This window comes from Nuphar pumila, chromosome 13, assembly GCF_984573655.1.
Source record: "Nuphar pumila chromosome 13, dmNupPumi1.hap1.1, whole genome shotgun sequence".
In the NCBI taxonomy this organism is placed as follows: domain Eukaryota; kingdom Viridiplantae; phylum Streptophyta; class Magnoliopsida; order Nymphaeales; family Nymphaeaceae; genus Nuphar; species Nuphar pumila.
In genome coordinates this window covers 24,270,245-24,273,207 of record NC_143261.1, presented here as the reverse complement: position 1 = coordinate 24,273,207, position 2,963 = coordinate 24,270,245, and the positions used below count along the sequence as shown (strand labels likewise).

Genomic DNA, 2,963 nt, shown 5'->3' with positions numbered 1-2,963 from the left:
GCCACATTCATCTTTGTGGTCAGCTTCATCATATAAAGTTGATGAGAGAGAGAACTGTGTGAAGTTCAAGACAAGAATTAGAGTACTTTATGTGAAAAAAAAAGAATTAAGAGTACTCATCCCAACCCTTCAAAATAATAGGCAGAGGCAGCCCTCTGATTTTATTGGTGCGCCTTAATGTATAGATTGCCACATTGGGCCTGTCTCCCATTTCTGCTATTTAACTGTGCAAGGCAGCCGATATTGTCTGATCCCTGAGATGCTCTTGTGGATACCTAACAAGACAATTGGACATAGGTAAAATGAGCAAATGCAAATGAGGATTCAATATTAGGCAAGGTAGGCCCTTGAGTGAGACATTGACAAGGATGTGGACAAGCAACCACATGCATATGCAGAAACATGTCTCCTTGCAAAATTTACGTCTTGCATTCTTTCACTCCCTTGTGACTTATGCTCTATATAAGGTTAGTTGAGGAAAAGATTTTCATCGTCCATCGAATCACTTGAGTGATAGTCATCTTCTACTCCATCTTCCATTTCTTCTCCTTACAATTATGGCTCCCCTTTTGCCACAGCTGTTCCTTGCTAAGAATGTCCTTCGACGGGTACTCAATACTAATATGTCAGCTTCAAGGGTTGAAATCCCTAAGGGTCACTTTGCAGTCTATGTTGGCGCTGATCGGAAGCGGTTTGTGATTCCAACATCCTACCTGAAGAGTCCTACATTTCAGGAATTACTAAGAAAAGTTGAAGAGGAGTATGGCTTCCATCCCAACATGGGCCTCACCATCCCATGTAGTGAGGATGTTTTCAGAGCTCTCACATTGCAATTGGCATGAAGATGCACATATCTTACTCCAATCTCAAAGAGTCAATACACATACACAATTGTAAAAAAACAGGGATTTAAATCCAATGTTGTATACAAAACCATAAATTTGTTTTATATCAATACTTTCAAAGTTTTGATCTCTCTCTGTAGGATAGGGCATGTTGGGAAGAATGGGTTATTTCGTTCATACTTTCATCATCCAAGCACATGCCAAGAATCTTAGACTTGTTCTGCAGATCAGACATTTTGAAAGAATACCATAAAAAAATTGGTAGACAATTCTGACAAGTTTAATTTGCTCTTAATTTGTTCTAAAACATAAAAAATGGGCACATATAACAGTTTTTTTGCTTGAAAATCAAGTTAGGTTATAGGAACTATGGGATTCAAAATCAAGAGTGTGATCTGAACCTGGGATCAGATAAAAATGGATCCATAATTGAGTTTTCTTTTTAAGTAAATTTTCTAATTGTAGTTTTTTGGTTCTGAATGTTCCCCTGCAAAAGAATGATCTCTTTTGCATACTTTCAATAAAGTCAGAATTTCATTTTCTCTTTTTATTTTTCAAAGTTTTATCCAAAAAGATGCTTTTTAAATGGAATTTTGCAAAGTATGGTTTCACCACTTGGGGTTGGCCTAATAATCCTCACAAGACATGACCACATTAAGTTGCTTGGTGCTATTCTAGAGAGTGGCCAACCCATATTAAACAATATGGGGCCCTTGAGCCATCTGTTTTTTAAGATGCCCAGCAATTTTTTTGAATTTCAGGACTTGACTGTGGACCTCTGAAAATTTTAGCCACTTATTCCCATGAGACCTAAATCAAATGCACATCTATCCCAGAACAGAGAAGGACCCCTCAATAGGACAATTATTGGGATGTTCAACAGGCGCCCATGTGCCCTTGTTCAAAACATGTCTTATAGTAATAATTCATTCATAAATACTGAACTCTTACAAAGGAACCGGTGCCAACCACAAACATGGGCTGTGACCAACTCACGGGGTAGCACCGTACACATGCAATGAGAAGCTTTACTTTGGGTATGTGTCCAAATTGGATCAGTTTGATCCAAATCTGAATTGATTCTGGTCAGTTCAAGAATTTACTGATTCAAATCCAATACATGTTGATTCAAAAACCTGATTTTGATATTATCAGATCAAGAATTTTCTAATCTATGTATAACCCAACTTTGATTGGATTTCAGTTTTCATATCCATATGCAAAGAAAAAGATCTGTGCCCTTTTTGAAAGATTAAAAAAGGATCTATAAACAACCATGCTCGGGTCATTTTATGCTGTGCAAAGAGATTAGATGAAGAACTTAGGGATGTAGATAATGAAGATATCAACAAATTTCACTTTCTATCCATCTTCTATAGAGGATTGTGGCACAATTTGAACCTGATTATGTTAACAAGGGAAGCCAATGCATGGAAGTGCCATTGGAGAAAAAAGAAAAGAAAAGAAAATAAAGTGAAGAGTTTAGACCAATAAAAATTGGAATTGTATTTAATGTATGCTTTGATAACAATGGGATGTGATCCCTTATATACAACCAAGTATGTTCATCCTTCTTAAGAAGGCAAAATTGAATGAAGACGGTATGGATGAGCCATTCCTCTATCTAGATGTTAGTTGTGCAGTAAGAGCTTGGAAGACATCTTCATTACATGGAATTGAGAGGCTTGAATCCAAATTCCTCCTCTGCACTTTTTAACAATAATTGGAAGGTAGGATTCTTCAAGAAGGAAATTGGAATCACAAACGGCTTCCGATTCTCGCCAACAGAGACAACAAAGTGACCCTTGGGGATGTCAGCCATCAAAAGGGATTCATTTCTGACCACAAGTACTTGTTGAACAATCTTCTTAGCAAGAACCAATTGCGGCACACAGATACCCATAATTTTGTGCACTAAGCTTGAACCAGTGACTGAATAAGTTTGCCTTTTTGAAGGATGAAGAAGATGAAAGAAATAACAAACACAAGATGATTGTGATGAGAAGTGTGAAATAGATGATTTGATGAACAAAATTTGGAACACTGCTGTATATATAGAGAAAGAAGGACAACCAAAGTAGGTTGAGACATGATATTGCAAGACCACATGGTTATTTG

The 2,963-nt window shown here is 37.1% G+C and overlaps 1 protein-coding gene across 1 annotated transcript; it reads left to right on the top strand.

Moving 5' to 3' along the window:
• Positions 1–557: 557 nt before the first annotated feature.
• LOC149818106 (auxin-induced protein 15A-like) lies at positions 558–842 on the top strand. The gene has a single exon (XM_089986149.1). It carries the CDS (start codon positions 558–560, stop codon positions 840–842), a length of 285 nt encoding a protein of 94 aa, XP_089842275.1.
• The last annotated feature ends 2,121 nt before the right edge of the window (positions 843–2,963 follow it).

Bases quoted from the DNA above. Each gene is read 5' to 3' on its own strand.
- LOC149818106 (XM_089986149.1), top strand. From the start codon at position 558: ATGGCTCCCCTTTTGCCACAGCTGTTCCTTGCTAAGAATGTCCTTCGA.